Source organism: Schistocerca serialis, chromosome 5 (genome assembly GCF_023864345.2).
Source record: "Schistocerca serialis cubense isolate TAMUIC-IGC-003099 chromosome 5, iqSchSeri2.2, whole genome shotgun sequence".
Lineage (NCBI taxonomy): Eukaryota > Metazoa > Arthropoda > Insecta > Orthoptera > Acrididae > Schistocerca > Schistocerca serialis.
Window position 1 is genome coordinate 117645626 of NC_064642.1, and position 20663 is coordinate 117666288.

Genomic DNA, 20663 nt, shown 5'->3' on the forward strand with positions numbered 1-20663 from the left:
TGAACGCCCCTTATAATAACCAAGTAAAAAATCAAGCAGCCATGCTAATATATCTCGTTTTTAAATAAACCTTTTTTTTTCATTTTTTTTAAAAAAAGACTAATTTTCATTTATGCACAACAAAAAGAAGTGCGTTTTTATTGTGTCTATCTGTGACCCAGCATCTCTGCTATATGGTGAGTAGCAACTTTCCTTTTTGTAACATTGTTACATTCCATCCTGGATTTTCCATTGTTTAATAATTTTCATTTGTAAGATTTACATTGATCTGAAATTTTGTGTTATTATAGAAAATGGGAATACCAATGTGTGCTATTTAAATAATAATGCTGACAGAAATAAGCAACAAATGCTTGACTTAAGAATTGGTACAGCATTTCATTATTGAGACAATAATGCCATTGGTGCCATGTGCTGTGGCTTAAGGTATGCATGTTCGTGGAATGTGCAAGACTTGCCCATATCTGATCTACTTGCCCATACCTGGCTTATACAGTACTTTCTCGCTGTGCTTGCCAGACATCTGTTGTAATTGCAGAATGGCACCAGCCCTAGTCTGGAAATATTTTTAAGAAGTAAGATAGAAACGAAGTATAATGCTCCAGTTGCTTTAACAGATTAAAGATTTGTCTGCCATTTCTATGAAATAATGAAATACAAAGAAAATTATTGTAGCAGTAATAAATTAAAGACCTAACATTTCATTCATAGTATACAACACAAATAGAAAGTAGCTGGTCTGTAGCCTGTGTCTACATAGTGTGCCTTTATGTACTTGCAGCACTCAAAATTGGACATATTAAAGTGAAAAATAGAGTTCTGAAACCTCAGTTTTCACCCTTTAGCACTATTTATTTGGTATGCCCAAATAATGGTATGATCCCCAATGAAAACATGATTTTTGAGCAAAGTTTCAAAAAATTAGAATCAACAGGAGAATACCGATGTTTTTTTGTAGTATTCAACCACTGCACTGCCCAGTTGTAACAAAAGATGCCCTCCCCCCACCCCCCTCAAAATAGACAGAAACCTCAGCATTCTAACAAGTGGTACACCACTCCAAAGCTTGAGCAAATAAGGACCCTGCTACTTATGCACAAAAATAAGAGTGAGGAAGCAAGGCAACACTGTATTACCAAGAAGCTGTACAAATACGAAACAATATCAGCTAAATGTAAAGTAAATTATGAATATATCACAGGTTCCAAAGTGTCGTCAAGCAGCTTGTAGTATTATAAAAGGTGACATCAATATGGGCAAAGGGAAAACCAGAGTCCTAATAGATTTTAATACAATTAATAAATACTTTATAATCAGTAACAGCTCCCATTCTTCATTTACTACAAATGATTCTATGAGTTGTTGAGCTGCTGTGTCTCTGCTTAAGCAACTAAAACCAGAAACCAAACAATTCTCTTGGCCAAAAATCACCTCTTGTAACATCATAAAACCTATAAACAAACTTAAAAACTCAAAAACAGAGGATTACTATGAGGTTAGTAACAGTATTATTAAACACATAGGCTTTGAAATCATGATTCCACTAACATATCTGCAAATCATATTCTCAATGAAGGTGTGTTCCATGAATGTCTCAAAATGACAGTCACACACCCAATTTATAAGGAAGGTGAAAAAAAAATGCCAAACAATTATAGACCCATATCAATAGTTCCCATTATATGAAAACTTGTAGAAAACAGTATGCATATACAAATTTACAATTTTTTGAAAGTAATAAATTACTGAGTAATAGCCAGTTTCACTTTCAATCTCAGCTATCAACAACAAAAGCAGTAGAGTTTCTCCTCAGTAACATATATGAAGGATTTGAGAACAAGAAACTCAGTTGTGCAACACTGCTGGATTTAAGTAAAGCCTTTGACTCTGTCACAAATTACATAACGATAAAAAAGCTAGAATATTATGGTCTTGTAGATAAGCCATTACAACTATTTGAGTCACATTTAAGCAGCAGGATACAATTAGCAAAGGCAAACAACCAAATATCGGCACTCATGAAATTAAAGAGAGGAATCCCACAAGATCCAGTGCTTGGGCCTTTCCTGTTCGTTGTGTATATCAATGGCTTCCCAAAGAATTACTTGCCATGTGATGATATAGATGGTATACGGTATGCTGATGTCATAATGCTGATTACAAATCAAGACAATCAGCTACATGTCTTAGAATACAAGGAAGTAGTAACTGAAATGAGCAGTGACAGGTGCAGTGCCTATCTTTTATCCATAAATAAAATAAAAACTGAAGAGATTTATTTCAGCCTCAAGATGTTTAAATAAGACACACACAGTGTTAAATTACTGAGATTGCATTTAGATCAAAAACTCATATGTGATAAGCATACAGATTATCCATGTGGCAAACTTGCTCATACTCTCTTCCTATTGCACAAGCTGAAACACATTATTTGCAAAAAAATTATTATTTTCTGCATATTTTGCATTCTTTCAATAACAACTGCAGTATGGAGCACTACTTTGGAGTTACTCAGTAAGTTCAAGTAACATCTTCAAATGCCAGAAGAAAGTAGTTAGACATATATTAGATCTAGCACCAAGACAAAGCTGCAAAAACACTTTAAAGAACTTAAGATAATGACACTGTCTAATATGAATATCTACAACTGTTTAATATATATGCTTAAGAAAACAGAAGCAATTTTACCTTAAGATACCAAGTCAGTGGCCATAATACCCAAAATAACGGTAACCTAGATCTTCTGTATACAAGACTGGCATTAATACATAAGAACTATAAGTACCCATGTTTGAAATTCTGTAACAAACTACCAAAGACAGTGAATGATCTACCAATGAATAGTTTTAAGCATACTATAGAAATGTGGTTCAAACGTATGCCATATTATTAAGCTGGTGAGTTTCTAAACAGTGATACACAGGAGGTATGCAGTTAGCAGCCAGTAATTACATAATGAAGTATCCCTACATCTGTGTGACAATAATTTATAAGCATTCACAATTTTTTTCTACGTGGTACTTTCGTTAAAACATATTTATATACAATAATGTTGTACAATATATTATTATTATTATTATTATTATTACTGTTATTATTATTATATTAACACTGTGCAATACCACAGTATGTATGATTATTTTACTATCGCCCTTGTTTTAGCATATGTATCTCCTTGTCCTGCATATGAATATTTATGTAACTATATTTTATTGGCTTTCACATATTCAACACACTGATGAAGCCAATTGTATGGAAAACATACCAAACAGCAAATAAAGATTCTGTTCTATTGTATTCTGTTCACTTATCACTTTTGTGAAAAGCAACAGATGGTGGATGGACTAAGTTTTCTTCTATTTGCCTATTTAATTTAATATTTTGATTCTATGTATCCTGAAACTCTCACTGAGTCAAAATTCTTCAATCTTTTTTTGATTTCTATGTTTATTACAGGAAATAATACAAATAGAAAAATGAAAATTATTTATTTCAGATTCCAGTTGTCTTGAGAGGTTTTAACAGTCAGCTTAAACTGGTGTGTGTGTGTGTGTGTGTGTGTGTGTGTATATATATATATATATATATATATATATATATATATATATATATATATATATATATATATAGAGAGAGAGAGAGAGAGAGAGAGAGAGAGAGAGAGAGAGAGAGAGAGGGAAACATTCCACATGGGAAAAATTTATCAAAAAACAAAGATGATGTGACTTACCAAACGCAAGTGCTGGCAGGTCGAAAGACACACAAACATACACACAAACTTCAAGCTTTTGCAACAAACTGTTGCCTCATCAGGAAAGAGGGAAGGAGAGGGAAAGACGAAAGGATGTGGGTTTTAAGGGAGAAGGTAAGGAGTCATTCCAATCCCGGGAGCGGAAAGACTTATCTTAGGGGGAAAAAAGGGACAGGTATACACTCGCACACACACACACACACATATCCATCCGCACATACACAGACACAGACACAAGCAGACATTTGTAAAGGCAAAGAGTTTGGGCAGAGTTGTCAGTCAGGCGGAAGTAAAGAGGCAAAGATGTTGTTGAAAGACAGGTGAGGTATGAGTGGGGGCAAATTGAAATTAGTGGAGATTGAGGCCTGGCGGATAACGAGAAGAGAGGATATACTGAAGGGCAAGTTCCCATCTCCAGAGTTCTGACAGGTTGGTGTTAGTGGGAAGTACCCAGATAACCCGGACGGTGTAACACTTTGCCAAGATGTGCTGGCCGTGCACCGAGGCATGTTTAGCCACAGGGTGATCCTCATTACCAACAAACACTGTCTGCCTGTGTCCATTCATGCGAATGGACAGTTTGTTGCTGGTCATTCCCACATAGAAAGCTTCACAGTGTAGGCAGGTCAGTTGGTAAATCACGTGGGTGCTTTCACACGTGGCTCTGCCTTTGATCATGTACACCATCCGGGTTACAGGACTGGAGTAGGTGGTGGTGGGAGGGTGCATGGGACAGGTTTTACATCGGGGGCGGTTACGAGGGTAGGAGCCAGAGGGTAGGGAAGGTGGTTTGGGGATTTCATAGGTATGAACTAAGAGGTTACGCAGGTTAGGTGGACGGCGGAAAGACACTCTTGGTGGAGTGGGGAGGATTTTGTGAAGGATGGATCTCATTTCAGGGCAGGATTTGAGGAAGTCGTATCCCTGCTGGAGAGCCACGTTCAGAGTCTGATCCAGTCCCGGAAAGTATCCTGTCACAAGTGGTGCACTTTTGGGATTCTTCTGTGGGAGGTTCTGGGTTTGGGGGGATGAGGAAGTGGCTCTGATTATTTGCTTCTGTACCAGGTTGGGAGGGTAGCTGCGGGATGCAAAAACTGTTTTCAGGTTGTCGGTGTAATGGTTCAGGGATTCAGGACTGGAGCAGATTCGTTTGCCACGAAGACCTAGGCTGTAGGGAAGGGACCATTTGATATGGAATGGGTGGCAGCTGTCATAATGGAGGTACGGTTGCTTGTTGGTGGGTTTGATGTGGATAGATGTGTGAAGCTGGCCATTGGACAGATGGAGGTCAATGTCAAGGAGAGTGGCATGGGATTTGGAGTAGGACCAGGTGAATCTGATGGAACCAAAGGAGTTGAGGTTGGAGAGGAAATTCTGGAGTTCTTCTTCACTGTGAGTCCATATCATGAAGATGTCATCAATAAATCTGTACCAAACTTTGGGTTGGCAGGCCTGGGTAACCAAGAAGGCTTCCTCTAAGCGACCCATAAATAGGTTGGCGTACAAGGGGGCCATCTTGGTACCCATGGCTGTTCCCTTTAATTGTTGGTATGTCTGGCCTTCGAAAGTGAAGAAGTTGTGAGTTAGGATGAAACTGGCTAAGGTAATGAGGAAAGAGGTTTTAGGTAGGGTGGCAGGTGATCGACGTGAAAGCAAGTGCTCCATCGCAGCGAGGCCCTGGATGTGCAGGATACTTGCGTGTAAGAAAGTGGCATCAATGGTTACAAGGATGGTTTTCGGGGTTAACAGATTGGGTAAGGAGTCCAGGCATTCGAGAAAGTGGTTGGTGTCTTTGATGAAGGATGGGTCGAAGGTGTTGATCTAAATAGGCAGAGATACGTTCTGTGGGGGCTTGGTAACCAGCTACAATGGGGCGGCCAGGATGATTGGGTTTGTGAATTTTAGGAAGTAGGTAGAAGGTAGGGGTGTGGGGTGTCGCTGGGGTCAGGAGGTTGATGGAGTCAGGTGAAAGGTTTTGTAGGGGGCCTGAGGTTCTGAGGATTCCTTCAAGCTCCGCCTGGACATCAGGAATGGGATTACCTTGGCAAACTTTGTATGTAGTGTTGTCTGAAAGCTGACGCAGTCCCTCAGCCACATACTCCTGATGATCAAGTACCACGGTCGTGGAACCCTTGTCCGCTGGAAGAATGATGATGGATCGGTCAGCCTTCAGATCACGGATAGCCTGGGCTTCAGCTGTAGTGATGTTGGGAATAGGATTAAGGTTTTTCAAGAAGGATTGAGAGGCAAGGCTGGAAGTGAGAAATTCCTGGAAGGTTTGGAGAGGGTGATTTTGAGGAAGAGGAGGTGGGTGTCGCTGTGACGGAGGTCGGAACTGTTCCAGGCAGGGTTCAATTTGGATAGTGTCTTGGGGAGTTGGATCATTGGGAATAGGATCAGGGTTATTTTTCTTCGTGGCAAAGTGATATTTCCAGCAGAGAATATGAGTGTAGGACAGTAAATCTTTGACGAGGGCTGTTTGGTTGAATCTGGGAGTAGGGCTTTGGATAGGACAGAGTTTTCAGATTGGGAGAGAGGTTGGGAGGAAAGGTTAACTACTGAATTGGGGTGTTGTGGTTCCAGATTGTGTTGACTAGAATTTTGAGGTTTTGGGGGGAGTGGAGCTGGAAGTGGGAGATTGAGTAGATGGGAGAGACTGGGTTTGTGTGCAATGAGAGGAGGTTGAAGTTTGTTGGAAAGGTTGTTGAGGGTCAGTGAGTTGCCTTTCCGGAGGTGGGAAAGCAGGAGATTGGATAGTTTTTTGAGGTGGAGGGTGGAGTTGCACATCTGGTCATCCATACATAATTGTGCATCTGTCATTACTCCTGTTGTCTATGGTCTGTGGTGCAGCACAATTGCTTTGGTGTCAGTTTCAGGGAGCACCATTTTGCCATTCACAGTATACTTTGACCACCACAGCAGGTGAAGAGTTTACAGACTTAGCCATTTTGGAAATGCTTCCACTCTTGGCCCAAAAACCAAGATCGTGACCTGTATGTCACGTAAATTGCTCCATTTTCACATTACAACAAAGACTGCACTGTTTTCTATCCCCCACCCCTCCCCCTTGATGTACTTTATGTATCCTCCACTGCTGGTGCTGCCACCTGCCATGTGTGAATGGTAGTTGTACATTGATGTTGAACATATTTGATGGTCATACTAATGTGACTGGACTGTGAACAATGTTTTTCATGTATTTTTTCCTACAATGGCATATGTTGCTTTCAGTTTGTTTAGAGTATTTAGTATCAGTTACTTAGCTATTCTAATAATTTTGCTTGGATTCTGTTTGTACATTTAAAATAGCCTCAATATGTGGTTGTTTCCTTCTCAGGGTATACCCCTGTACATAACGTATGCATTAAAATTTCATTGGTGCTTCTGCTCTTACAAACTTCCTCCAATGGTTCACATAGCAGCCCTCAGTTTTTAAATGACTTTTGATGCAAAAAGCACTTGAAAAGCTATGGTTCCTCATTGAGCAATGGAGAGACACTTGTTGGGAACTGTTTTGATCAGGAAATAGACTAGTATGAAAAACATAATTATGACTGTAATGAAAATGATATGGACATGTAGCCACAAGAATGGATAGTAAATGGGACAAGAGTGTTCTTCACAGCATTTAAAGAAATAAGAAAGTCCATGACAATCGCCAATGTTAAATGGTTAGAGGACATTATAAAACATGCAGGAACAACATAGATGCACATAACTGAAAGTAGTGTCTGACAAATTCTGGAGGAGACGCTTATCCTGCAGAGTGTGATTGTTATGACAGCTATTCCTGACATAATCCAATTACTCCTTTCATTTAGGCTCATCTTTTTCAAAGTAACAGCATAATGTGCTAAGTAATGCATTATGCTTTTCTTTGTGCTCCTGCACTTATAAGCTTCCCACATGTTACGATGTCGGTAATCTGTGCAGGGCAGTCCATTACTGGGACATATGACACAAGTGACACCCAATCACCTGACCACGTTCGAAGTCCATGAGCGCTGCAGAGTGCCCCATTGTGCTCTTTCACTATGTCTAATGGTTACGGAGGTGTTGATATGGAATACCTGGTGGTAGGTGGCAGCACAATGCACCTAATATGGAAAATGTATGTTTTGGGGGGTGTCTGGAGACTTTTGATCACATAGTGTATTTATATTTGTTAATATTCTATCAATGACTGAGGCTGGTGTCATTGTCATTCATGTTGTGATGTCTATCATAGGTTTTAAATTAAATGTTTATTGCAGGTTCAGAGGACCAATTTTTAATTTTGGTTCTTGTTTAGAAGTCAGTATTATAAGCCCAACATATATAAGAGGACTATTCAGAAAATAACAGACATTTTGGTCTGTTGCGGCAGTGAGTGGGTCTACAGCCACCATCTTGGTGCAATCATGTTCCTACACTCAGTACGTCTTCAGCGTCCAGAGGTCTAGGTCTCTGCTACTTTGCTTTCTGTGACACATTAAAATGTGCACTGCAATAGAAAATCCCACCACTTGTGAAGTATGTTCTTTGATTAGGTTTTTGTTGGAAAAAAACTGCAAACCAATCGAAATTTATCATGACTTTTGCAATGTGTATGGAAGAGGAATAATGAGTGAAATAAAAGTGAGGCAATAGTGCATACCAGTGTTCACAGTGATGACCACATTGGTAGGCCTAGCCTTGAGTCTGATGAACTGGTGATCAAAATCAATGACAAAATTAATGAAAATCATCATTTCACAATTAACTTTCACAACATTTCCACCGAATTTCACAGAGTTTAGTACTTGAAACTGTGGCAGAGAAGATTGGTTACCACAAATTTTGTGCTAGGTGGGTTCCAAAACTCATATTAGAAGACCACTAAAAACAGAGACTGGACGCAACACCAATCTTCCTCAAATATTACAAACAAAATATTAACAAAGTTATTGACTGCATCATAACTGTGGATGAGACTTGAGTGGAGCATGTCAATTGTGAAACAAAAAGGCAGTCAATAGAATGGGGACATAAATTATCTCGAGGAACCAAGGAAGTGTTTGCAAACACTGTCAGGAAAAAAGACCATAGCTGCTGTGTTTTGGGACACTGAGAGAGTGATTCTCATCGATTTCCTTTGATATGGCACAAAAATTACCTCAGAGAGGTGTTGTCAAACACTCCCAAAGTTAAGATGGATGATTCAAAACAAGTGTCATGGAAAACTTAGTGCAAAATGCATGTCCACATATGGCTAATTGTACCTGAGAGTTCCTACAGGCTTTTGGATGGGAGGTGTTTAATCATCCACCATACATTTGGTGCAAAGCAACTACTACCTCTTCCCGACAATGAAGACGTGGCTCACTACACAATGCTTTGATATGACACCGATCTGCATGCTGGTATAAACCAGTAGTTGTGATCACAGGCAGCAGAGTTCTACAGAGACGGTACTGGGAAAACTTGTACCATGGTATGATAAGTGCCTCAATTTGAATGGGAGTTTATAGTTTATATAGTTTAACAGTATGTCTTTAAAACGTATATAATAAAATTTGGTTTTTCAGTATTGATAATTTTTTATTTAAAAACATCTGTTACTTTCTGGATAGCTCTAATATTTTTTCAACTTGTGCTCACTTCAGTCCAGGCCTCTCCTTGCAAGCCTAATAAAAGACAAGCTACAGGTTTTTAGCTGAGTTATAGAAAGCTAGTTGGCATTAAGAACCCAACTCAGCCATAAGCAATAGCTTGTGGCCAACAGCATTTCACAGTTTGATTGTAGTCCAAACTCTGAGCACCTTGGATATTGTAATTTGCAATATTAAAGAAACGTATGAGTAGATTGCTTGTTGAAATATTGTAATCCACATGAAGTCATGGAACATTGTATTGTGATAATCTACTAGCGACTCGCCATGACTTTGCAAGGATGGTACAAAGTATCTATGACTAGATGAAGTATTTATAATATTTAGTGATATACACAAGCCTTCACTATGAATCAGTCTATCTATCCATGAAAACTATATCAAATTCCCTCCAGCAGTTCCTGAGATAAGCCTTCACATAAAGACAGAAAAACACAGTGGGGGCTTTAGTTTATAATACACACATCAAAAAAATTTTTGCATCACCTCGGTTCTGAGAGTTCCGGAACCTGTACAGAAAACTGGAATAGAGGTCAACAAAACATCATTTCTGCCCTTTTTACTGCTCATGAAAACCACACATTGCATGTTGTACCACCATACAGTGAGACCTTCAGAGGTGGTGGTCCAGATTGCTGTACACACCAGTACCTCTAATACGCAGTAGCATGTCCCCTTGCTTTGGTACATGCCTGTATTCATCATGGCATACTATCCACAAGTTCATCAAGGCACTGTTGGTCCAGACTGTCCCACTCCTCAATGGTGATTTGGCATAGATCCCTCTGAGTGGTTTGTGGGTCACTTCGTCCATAAACAGCCCTTTCCAGTCTATCGCAGGCATGTTTCACAGCGTTTGTGTCTAGAGAACATGCTGGCCACTCTATTGGAGCAATGTCATCATCCTGAAGAAAGTCATTCACAAGATGTGCATGGTGGGGGTGCGAATTGTTGTCCATGAAGATAAATGCCTCACCAGTATGCTGCCGATATGGTTGCACTAACGGTCGGAGGATGGAATTCACATATTGTACAGCCATTACGGCACCTTCCATGATCACCAACAGCATACGTCGGCCCCACATAGTGTCACCCCAAAACTGCAGGGAACCTCCATCTTCCTGCACTCGCTGGACAGTCTGTCAAAGGCATTCAGCCTGACTGGGTTGCCTCCAAACACGTCTCCGACAATTGTCTGGTTGAAGGCATATGCAACGCTCATCAGTGAAGAGAACATGATGAAAATCCCAAGCAGTCCATTTGGCATGTTGTTGGGCCATCTGTACCACACTGTATGGTATCATGGTTGCAAAGATGGACTTCGCAATGGACGTTGGGAATGAAATTGTGCATCATGCATCCTGTTATGTACAGCTTGAGTCATAACATGACATCCTGCAGTTGCATGAAAAGCATTATTCAACATGGTGGCTTTGCTGTCAGGCTTCCTCCAAGCCATAATCCATAGGTAGCAGTAATTCATTGTAGGCCTGAGTGAGGCATGTCATCGACAGTTCCTGTCTCTCTGTATCTCCTCCATGTCCGAACAACATCGCTTTGGTTCACTCCGAGACGCCTGAACACTTCCCTTGTTGAGAGCCCTTCCTGACACAAAGTAACAATATGGGTGTGATTGAACTGCAGTATTGACTGTTTAGGCATGGTTGAACTACAGACAAACGAGCCGTGTGCCTCCTTCCTGGTGTAATGACTGAAACTGATCGGCTCTCAGACCCCTCTGTCCAATAGGCACTGTTCATGTATTGTTGTTTACATTTTTGGGTGGGTTTAGTGACATCTCTGAAGAGGCAAAGGGGCTGTGTGTGTGATACAGTATCCACATTCAACCTCTATCTTTAGGATTCTGGGAACCAGGGTGATGCAAAACTTTTTTTGATGTGTGTATATACGGATAATACACAAACCTTCCTCATGAATCAATCTGTCTAGTAGTGGAAACTTATCAAAATCCCTCCATTAGCTCCTGAGATTAGTCTTCATGTACAGGCAGAAAAATACAGCAGGGGATTTTAATTTATCATATGTATAGATTCTAGTGAGGTTTCCCTATAATCTGAATTAGCTCATAGCTCCAACACCAATTAAATATGGATCAGATAAAAATACATATATTAATAACTCATCATTACATGAAATAATTGGTTATGCCTCTGCCGTAAGTTCAGTACTACCATTTATTTCAGTTATCAGACAAGTTATTGACCAATTTTTCACCTGCAGCATGTTGCAAGTAAGTCATCATTAGTTTGTGGTAATAAACTATACACAAAAATCTTCCTAGTGAATCAGATTGTCTGTTAGTGAAAACTGTATCAAAATCCCTGCTGTAGTTCCTGAGCTTAGCATGAACATGCAGACAAAAACCATGGCAGTGGAGTTTAATTAATAACATATATAGATCTTCACTCCTACCTTGGTATGATGTATAGTCCAATTTTGATATAATACTGACTAGCTTAAGGTATTACTTTCTGCTCTGTTTAACACCATTTTCTCAGACATTCCAAATTTCATTTTATTCATCAATGTGCATATAATTTTAAATGCGTGAGCTGAGATGTCTCTTGAAACAATTAAATTATAGCTTTATCATTTTTTCATCCACTCTAAATGGCCAGAAATGGTTACTTTTAGTTCCAATTTATGCATAACGTATTTTTGTTTTTGTAGGAGTGATAATTTTATACATTAACTAAAAAAGTATTTATTTTGCAGCTTTAACATTGAAGTTAATTGAAAATTCAAAAATGATGGGAAAATTCACTTACGTACTAGTAGTGCTGGTTTCGCTGCAATCATCAGTTCAAGGAAGAGCATACTATGAAAAAGAAAGCTATGGAGCAGCATCCAATCATGTTGAGAATTTGACTGAAGGAAATTTCTCCTATGTTGCTTTGGAGGAAGTGAATGCTCACCACGGAGTACATGTTGCTAGTTGGCGTTGGGATGAACTAGGCTTGTTCTTCACTTTTACAATCTTTATTGTAGTTACAGGACTAGCAAAAGTTGGTGAGTATTACTTAATGTTTTACTATTCTCAGCAATTAGTACATGTTTATATGATATCACTTTCTTGCTGTATGGAAGAAGATCCCATTCATTGTTGTTGTGGTCTTCAGTCCAAAGACTGGTTTCATGCAGCTCTCCCACTACTCTATTCTGTGCAAGTCTCTTCATCTTTGAGTAACTACTGCAACTTACATCCATTTGAACCTACTTACTGTGTCTGTATCTTGGCCCCCTTTACAATATTTACCACCCACACTTTCCTCGAATATTAAACTGATGATTCATTGATGTCTCAGAATATGTCCTACCAAACAATCTTCCAGTCAGCAGGTGATGTTTGAAGAGATTACTGGCCCCTATTTTGAACATAACCAAGGTAGATTCTTCCTGCACATTGGTCAGGGGCCTGAAGATGTTGTAATAAAATTCTGAAACTGGTTGCCAATTAAAATAAGGTTGAAAATTGGTGCCTGAAAGGTATTTAATTTGACATCCTCTATCAAAAAAGTGAGACCTGCAATCATTTTTAAAAAAGATGGACATACAGAGTGACATTGTGCCAAAAAGTTCTTTCCTCCCCATTTCTGTTCAGTACTTGTTCATTAGTTATGTGATCTAGGCATCTAATGTTCAGCATTCTTCAGTAACACCACATTTCAGAGGCTTCCATTATCTTCTTTTGTGACCTGCTTATCGCCTGTGTTTCACTTGCATAAAAGGCTACACATCAGACAAATACCTTCAGAAAAGACACCCTAAGACTTAAATTTATATTCAGTGTTAACAAATTTCTCTTCTTCAGAAGTTCTTTTCTTGCCAGTGCCAGTCTACATTTTATATCATCTCTACTTCACCCATTATCAGTTATTTTACTTCTCAAATAGCAAAATCATCTACTGCTATTAGTGTCTCATTTCCTAATCTAACTCCCTTAGCATTTCCTTTATGTACAGTTCCAGAAATAAAGTGGTAACATTAGGAAGTTGAGATGATTTTTTTTTTTTTTTTAAATAAAAATTAATACTTGTATTAATTCACTAAAATGGCCAAAGTTATAAAATCTATACTTTTATGCTTGTAGATTGATATTCAATGTAACACCAATGCACAGTTGACATGTAGATGCCTCCTTATTGAAGGCAGTGCCTCATGTTGGTATGGACCTTCCAGTCAAAGTGTTGGATTCATGAACATTTCACAAGATCCCACAGATCTTGGGGACCTTGTAGTAGGATGTGAAGTTGTACTATTTTGCAGTTGTACTAAATATGATTGAGACTCTAAGGTTGTTGACCAGTTACAGTGCATCATATGTCTTGTTGAATTTCATCTTCTTCCTATCATTATATGATGTTGTTATCAGTTATTAAGTAAATGTACAGATCACTGTCAAATTTACTTTTTTTCTCTTTATATTTATTGATACTCAACTCAGTCATGATGAATAGCTTTCCTTGTAATGTATTACTACAGGTTTTGAAACACATACTGGTAAGCTATGTGGACTATGAGTGGTCTCACAAATCCACAGATGCCAAAGACAGACAAAGTAACTATACATTTTGACTGCTCATCCACAGTTAACTGCTGCTTTGTGTGTAACACCTATTTGAAGATATGCAAAGGACAAATGTCACAAAATATTAAAATACACAGCTATGATGATTCATATGTTAATAGCAAATACAGAAAAAGTAAAAAATACTAATATATATTCAACTGAAACACAGTTTGGTTTAACTACAGTTTGGATATCCTTCAGTTGGTGTAAATACTGGTTTGTCTTGTACAGCACAAGTTTTGGCATGCACTTGGATGTGCAAAAGCCCACCAAGAAATTTCTGAAATGCTAAGCTTTCTGATTTGAATATTTCATAAAGTAAGATGGGAAGTCCAGGAAGTTGTCACAAACCAAAATATTATTTAAATAAGAGTATACATTTTTGGAAATGGAAACATTGGGGCTACAAAACAATAACAGTGGAATTTTGACAAGATCTCTTTCCAAGATTCAAAAATTTTGGAAAAATAACTAATCACTTTCTAAAATATTAAGTTTAAGGAAACAGTAAGATGTTCATTGCAAAGTGGAGAATGAGGACTTTCAAATGAGGTATGGAAATGGCAAAACAGAGTGTTATTTCATTACTCTTAACAGAAATCTGTAAAATATACTGTGAGTAATTAAGTTACACGAGATACAGCATGATTAAGGAATTAGTTATTTTATGTAATTGTGATATATGCATTAAGAACACAAAGTGACCAATAAAAAAGTTATAGAGTGGAATTTTTGAAAGTGGGGCCATTCCACCTTACTATATGTCAAGACTGAGAGACTTCAGGGTGTTTACCATTCTAATAAAGAGAAATGTCTTGCTGGAAGTACAATTCCATGGCAGGATGCTTTGACTATGTCAGTAGGTTTACATTACTTGCCAGTAAGTCCCTGTATTGTTAGCCCATTAACAGCAGTGACACATATGCCAGGGGTTCCATTCCATTACCAACATGAAGATACTTTCACTGACCTGAACTACAAGGGGAGATCAATAAGTATCCACAGTATGAGTGAAGATAACATTTTTGTTTTAAACATAATTTTTATTTGTCATCATAATTTCTTTTTAGGGATATAGGCTATGCTTTTTCCTAGTATTCGGATCAGTTTCTAATCCCTTCTAAATTATAAATTGTCAAGCTCTCTAAAATATACCCCTTTGTTTCAGTGACGATCTCTTAATTTGAGTAGAATTTTTTACCTGTGACACATTTCTTCATATTAGAGAACATGAAGAAACTACAGGTAGCAAGGTGAGGTGTATGGGAGGGGGAGGCTGCAGCTCACCGAGAAATTCATGCAGTTTTTCAGTGACAACTCCAGTTCCATGTTCTGGTCATGGTGAAACAGCAGTTTCTTGTTGAGGTAGTCAAGTACCTCATTGGAGTACCACCCAATGAGCATTTTGCTTTTTTCTGAGTGTTCCATGGGTATGACACTCATCACATCCCAAAAAACATTGCCATAACTTTTCTGGCCAGCGTGACCATCTTTGCATTCTTTGTAGTAGATTTACTAGAAGCAACCTATTGTTTTCATTGTTCCTTAGTTTCCAAGTGGTGACAATGCATATTAAAAAAATTTCAGGTCTCTCTAAAACTGCTCCAAACTTAGGTCTGAAGCTGAAAGTGAAATCTGCCTGTTGTCAAACTTCAGCAGTCAAAGCACTCATTGGGCTGACAAGATTTTTTATCAACAAGTTGTCATGTAAAATAATGTTTGTCATTCCCCTTTGCTACTTAATACCCTTATGGGAATGGGATTGCTAATCAGGATACAGAAAACTTAATTCCTATATATGTTGTAGCTCGCATATATTTACACTTGACACTGCATCCATACAGAATGAAGTGTAACGAAGAACTGACTAAAGTAAAGTTAAGATGGAGGCTCGACAGAGCACCTAGAGTTCACAGATATTAAGTTTCATGGTCGATACGAACTATCGCCAGCACACAGCCCCCCCCCCCCCCCCCCCAAAGTATGGAGTACTACAGATGCCCAAAGGCCTGTGGGCACCGATGTCAGTGGAATTCGTGCTCATAGGCAGGTGCAACGCAGGTACTTCCATCTCGAACGAGATGGGTTGTGCAGGCAGAGAGGCAAGAGGCATGTCCACTTCATAGTCAGTCAGCCACCATGGCCGGGTGAGATGGCGACCAGCCCAGGAGTAAGTGGACGGGGTGGTCAACGGCGTGGTGGGGGCATGTGTGGCCCTTAAGTGGATCGAGCCATCCATAGAAATGAAAGCACGGAGAGATGCTTGGTCACACTCATGCAGGAGTGTGAGGTTGTGTGCAATGTTGACATGTAAGGGGCCGTCCAATGGCGGGACCTTGGTATCTGTCAAAAGAATGAGCACTCGGTCATCAAATGTCACTATAGAAACATTGTTCACTTGGTGCAGCGGTATGCTGCAGGACCAACTGATAGTAGGTGTGTGTGTCTCCGATGTTGGAGATGAGGGCATGAAGCCTGAGCAGGGTGAAACAGGGGGCGAGGTAGGGAAACCAGCAAGCAGTGGTGAACAGTCTTTGGCAGAAGAGGTGTGCGGTGAGGTTGATGGGAGCATGTCTTCATTCTTGATCAAGGATGGATCGTCTACAGAGTCCGACTGCGGCAGTGTGAGACCATCAGGGTTGACAAAAGCCAGTTTCAGGCAATACAGAGAAACTGTCTGTGTGTGGTCTTTAATCATGATATCAAAAGTCATCCCCCCCATGAACCATGGACCTTGCCATTGGTGGGGAGGCTTGCATCCCTCAACGATACAGATAGCCGTACCATAGGTACAACCACAATGGAGGGGTATCTGTTGAGAGGCCAGACAAACGTGTGGTTCCTGAAGAGCGGCAGCAGCCTTTTCGGTAGTTGCAGGGGCAACAGTCTGGATGATTGACTGATCTGGCCCTGTAACACTAACCAAAATGACCTTGCTGTTTTGCTAGTTGAGCAGCTGAAAGCAAGGGGAAACTACAGCCATAATTTTTCCCGAGGGCATACAGCTTTACTGTTTGATTAAATGATGATGGCGTCCTCTTGGGTAAAATATTCCAGAGGTAAAATAGTCCCCCATTCATAGCTCTGGGCAGGGACTACTCAAGAGGGCATCATTATCAGGAGAAAGAAAACTGGCGTTCTACAGATCGGAGCATGGAATGTCAGATCCCTTGATTGGGCAGGTAGGTTAGAAAATCAGAGATTTAGGAACCAAATTTTAAATTGTAAGACATTTCCAGGGGCAGATGTGGACTCTGACCACAATCTATTGGTTATGAACTGTAGATTAAAACTGAAGAAACTGCAAAAAGGTAGGAATTTGAGGAAATGGGACCTCGATAAACTGAAAGAACCCGAGGTTGTACAGAGTTTCAGGGAGAGCATAAGGGAACAATTGACAGGAATGGGATAAAGAAATACAGTAGAAGAAGAGTGGGTGGCTTTGAAGAATGAAATAGTGAAGGCAGCAGAGGATGAAGAAGGTAAAAAGACGAGGGCTAGTAGAAATCCTTGAGTAACATAAGAGATACTGAATTTAATTGATGAAAGGAGAAAATACAAAACTGCAGCAAGTGAAGCAGGCAAAAAGGAATACCAACATCTCAAAAATGAGATCGACGGGAAGTGCAAAATGGCTAAGCAGGGATGGCTAGAGGTCAAATGTAAGGATGTAGAGGCTTATCTCATGAGGGGTAAGATAGATACAGCCTACAGGAAAATTAAAGAGACCTTTGGAGAAAAGAGAACCACTTGCATGAATATCAAGAGCTCAGACGGAAACCCAGTTCTAAGCAAAGAAGGGAAAGCAGAAAGGAGGAAGGAGTAGATAGAGGGTCTATACAGGGGCAATCTTCTCGAGGACAGTATTATGGAAATGGAAGAGGAGGTAGATGAAGATGAAATCGGAGATATGATACTGCATGAAGAGTTTGACAGAGCACTGAAAGACCTAAGTCGAAACAAGGCCCTGGGAGTAGACAACATTCCATTAGAAATACTAACAGCCTTGGGAGAGCCAGTCCTGACAAAACTCTACCATCTGGTGAGCAATATGTATGAAACAGGCGAAATTCCCTCAGACTTCAAGAAGAATATAATAATTCCAATCCCAAAGAAAGCAGGTGTTGACAGATGTGAAAATTACCAAAGTATCAGTTTAATAAGTCACAGCTGCAAAATACTAACGCAAATTCCTTAAAGATGGACGGAAAAACTGGTAGAAGCCAACCTCGGGGAAAATCAGTTTGGATTCCATAGAAATGTTGGAACACGTGAGGCAATACTGACCCTACGACTTATCTTAGAAGAAAGATTAAGGAAAAGCAAACCTACGTTTCTAGCATTTGTAAACTTAGAGAAAGCTTTTGACAAAGTTGACTGGAATACTCTCTTTCAAATTCCAAAGGTGGCAGGGGTAAAATACAGGGAGCGAAAGGCTATTTACAATTTGTACAGAAACCAGATGGCAGTTATAAGAGTCGAGGGACATGAAAGGGAAGCAGTGGTTGGGAAGGGGGTGAGACAGGGTTGTAGCCTCTCCCCGATGCTATTCAATCTGTATATTGAGCAAGCAGTAAAAGAAACAAAAGAAAAATTTGGAGTTGGTATTAAAATCCATGGAGAAGAAATAAAAACCTTGAGGTTTGTCGATGACATTGTAATTCTGTCAGAGACAGCAAAGGACTTGGAAGAGCAGTTGAACGGAATGGACAGTGTCTTGAAAACAGGGTATAAGATGAACATCAACAAGAACAAAATGAGGATAATGGAATGTAGTCCAATTAAGTCGGGTGATGCTGCAGGAATTAGATTAGGAAATGAGACACTTAAAGTAGTAAAGGAGTTTTGCTATTTGGGGAGCAAAATAACTGATGGTGGTTGAAGTAGAGAGGAAATAAAATGTAGACTAGCAATGGCAAGGAAAGTGTTTCTGAAGAATAGAAATTTGTTAACATTGAGTATTGATTTAAGTGTCAGGAAGTCGTTTCTGAAAGCATTTGTATGGAGTGTAGCCATGTGTGGAAGTGAAACATGGACGATAAATAGTTTGGACAAGAAGAGAATAGAAGCTTTTGAAATGTGGTGCTACAGAAGAATGCTCAAGATTAGATGGGTAGATCACATAACTAAGGAGGAGGTATTGAATAGAACTGGGGAGAAGAGGAGTTTGTGGCACAACTTGACTAGAAGAAGGAATCAGTTGGTAGGACATATTCTGAGATATCAAGGGATCACCAATTTAGTACTGAAGGGCAGCATGGAGGGTAAAACTCATAGAGGGAGACCAAGAGATGAATACACTAAGCAGATTGAGAAAGATGTAGGCTGCAGCAGGTACTGGGAGTTGAAGAGGCTTGCACAGGATAGAGTAGCATGGAGAGCTGCATCAAACCAGTCCCACAACTGAAGACCACAACAACAACAACAATCAAAAGTCACATCCCCCCCCCCCCCCCCCCCACTGCAAGACCTTGTAGGGGCCAAGATAAGAAAGTTGAAGAGGCTGCCTAACAGTATCATCATGCAGCGTGACGTGGGAGCAGTCTGAGAGGATGGTGGGAACATAAGCCTCAGGCGGTGAGTGACTGATGGGCGAGTGCAAACGTGTGTTTTGGAAATGTGTGTGCATCCAGCTACCGAAATCTGGCGAGGGGGGAAGATCCTCACTAACCTGGTGTAGAATATGTTTCCCCGGTAGGACTGGATTCTTGCCAAAAACAAATTCAGATATAGTCCCCTGTAGGTTACGATCATAGATCGAACGTAGACCAAGTAGCACCCATGGGAGAGCTTCCGACCAGAGACAATCATGGCATTGAAGGGCCATCCTGAGGGTGTGGTGCCATCTCTCCACCAACCCATTGCTTTGTGGTTGGTAGGTGGTAGTGTGTATTTTTTAATACCACAGATATTGCAGAGGATAGTGGAAAGGGAGGATTCAAACTGTCAACCATGATCAGTGCCGATAGTGGTCAGGCATCTGAAATGAGCTATCCACGAGCCAATGAAAACCTCAGCTACCATCTCAGCAGTAATGTTAGGGGGAGGGACAGCCTCAACCCAGCAAGACAAATGGTCAATAGTTGATAAGATATACCTATGGCCCTCTGAAGGAGGAAGAGGCCTGATCAGATAAATATATAAGTGACGGAATCGTCCTGTGGGAATGTCGAACTTGCCCAGAGGCGGGGAGGTGTGGTGGCTGATCTTGTTGTGCTGACAAGTGATGCAGCTGTGTGCCCAGGTTTGGCAGTCCCGTTTGATATTCTTCCAAACAAAATGTTCTGACATGAGATGTGTGGTGGCTTGAACACCTGGGTGGGCTAGGTTATGCAGGGCACCGGAAACCTGTCAGCACAGGTTGAATTACAGCTCCTCTTGGACTCATACTGTCCACTTGTTTTCGGCCTGCAGGAAATGAATTTATGCCCTCACAGTCACCTTCTCCTCCCACATTTCACTTCAGTCCATTTTGAATTTCCCGATGAGGTGGGAATTCTGGCTCATGGTGGAGTCATGTTGCTCATTTGACATGATGTCTATAGTCACACAATTCCCTTGCACACCCAGCTTCAAACTGTTGCTGTCCATCTTTCCCATTCTGGCTTCACCTTCTCTCTTTTTGCAACGTCTACCCAATCTCATCTTCTGCTATCACCAGAGCAGATATTTTGCAACTTATTGCTGAATT

General features: G+C 40.1%; 1 protein-coding gene across 6 annotated transcripts in view; it reads left to right on the forward strand.

Annotated features, from left to right (window-relative positions):
• Positions 1 to 20663, forward strand: part of LOC126481181 (Na(+)/H(+) exchanger beta-like) — a 1115178-nt gene that overhangs the window by 926088 nt on the left and 168427 nt on the right. For all 6 annotated transcript variants that reach the window (XM_050104755.1, XM_050104758.1, XM_050104760.1 and 3 more), the window contains one exon: positions 12118 to 12411. In XM_050104755.1, coding sequence (XP_049960712.1) covers positions 12150 to 12411 — 262 coding nt within the window. In that variant the 5' untranslated portion in view covers positions 12118 to 12149. The remainder of the gene's footprint in view (positions 1 to 12117; positions 12412 to 20663) is intronic.